General features: G+C 39.7%; 1 protein-coding gene across 1 annotated transcript; it reads right to left on the reverse strand.

Moving 5' to 3' along the window:
* Window positions 1-3: 3 nt before the first annotated feature.
* On the reverse strand, window positions 4-1204 carry LOC111388211 (cationic peroxidase 1-like; the record flags this gene model as incomplete). The annotated part of the gene is made up of 3 exons (XM_023012898.1): window positions 877-1204; window positions 563-757; window positions 4-399 (listed from the first exon to the last, which is right to left on the reverse strand). Coding segments are annotated over exons 1-3 (801 nt in total), but the record flags the coding sequence as incomplete, so codon positions are not given.
* Between the last annotated feature and the right edge of the window lie 238 nt (window positions 1205-1442).

Here is a 1442-nt window from a genome sequence, read left to right on the forward strand (position 1 = left end):
TCCATTGTATAATGCTTGATCAGAGTGGAGGAGCCCTTTCTTTGACACCAAATTGCTGAAGTATTTTGTGTCGAAAGAAGCAGGCGTGGGATCTAGAGGAGCAAGATTAGAGTCACCTCCATTGGGAGGACAAGTAGCTCGACGTTGACGAGCAAAGTTGGGATCAATGTTGCTTTCGTTGTAAATATGGTTTTTAAAGAGACGACATTGAGACAACCCTAGGGTGTGGCCACCGGAGAGGGCTACGAGGTCTTTCATGTTCAGGCCTTGTTTCTTGAACGAGTTGATAAGTTCCGGTAAATCCATGGATGGTGAAGGGATGTCATCGTTGGCTTTAGATTCGCTAGCCATCGTTGAGTCTCTCCTCCCGAGTCGAACCTCCCAACTCGGTCCCCCTAACTGCACTCAAAGAAACAATTTTCCTAGTTAAATATAATTTCGATAACATTCGTCAAATTTATAAATCAATAAGGTAGAATAATAGTCGATCTCACAAATGTGCTGATAATAATGAGAAATAGTCATGAATGTACGGATATCGAACATGTTAAATAATACGTACTGCAACTACGGAATCACGTGCTGCAACCGCCAAAATGTCAGCACAAGACACTGCCGGACAGCCGCAAACCTTATCAACCTCGTACTTGATTCTATCAATGACTTCAAATCCTCTAGCAGAATTGGCATTGGGCACTGCATTCTTTTCGCTAGTGAAAGCAGACGTCGAGTCTAGAAGAATAGAAGCATCACAGCCCTGCAAAAACACCCCAAAAAAAAAAAAAAAAAAAAAAAAAAACCAAACAAAACAAAGGCCATTACTGAAACAAATCACCAAAATACTAGAAAACAATGACAAATTTTCGACCATATTACGTTAACGAAACAGTCATGGAAATGAAGACGGAGTAAAGAAGCCCCCATGCGTCTCTCTTGCTTTACAGCAGCACCCACAACCCGTTTAATGGTTGGCAAAGCTTGTGGGCACACTTTGGCGTAGAAGTAAGGGTTAAGAGAAGCAGAAAAACCCATAAATGAAAGATTAAACATGACCAGGACGGCAATACAGAAACTATATGAACCCATTTCGATGAACTCTAATGCAGAGAGCTAAGATAATTATCTAATTGTGGGATGATTTGAGAATTAACATAGAACCCTATTTATAGGGCATGCATGATGGAGAAGATCCATATTAAGACTGGGACAACACGAAGGGTTTAAATTGCCGCTTTAAGACTGGGACAACACGAAGATCCATATTAAGACTGGTTTAAATTGCCGCTTTAATTTTCTAAACTGAAACTCCTTTTTTTCTCGCCTCTGACTGTGTATCATTTTAAAACACGAAGGTAAGTTTTGCAAGAAATTGAAAGAGTCATATGAAATTGCTGTCCTTTTCATTTATAAATTGCATCAATATAATCACATTTAAGAACTAT

The sequence above is a fragment of the Olea europaea genome, unplaced genomic scaffold (assembly GCF_002742605.1).
Source record: "Olea europaea var. sylvestris unplaced genomic scaffold, O_europaea_v1 scaffold4684, whole genome shotgun sequence".
Taxonomy (NCBI): domain Eukaryota; kingdom Viridiplantae; phylum Streptophyta; class Magnoliopsida; order Lamiales; family Oleaceae; genus Olea; species Olea europaea.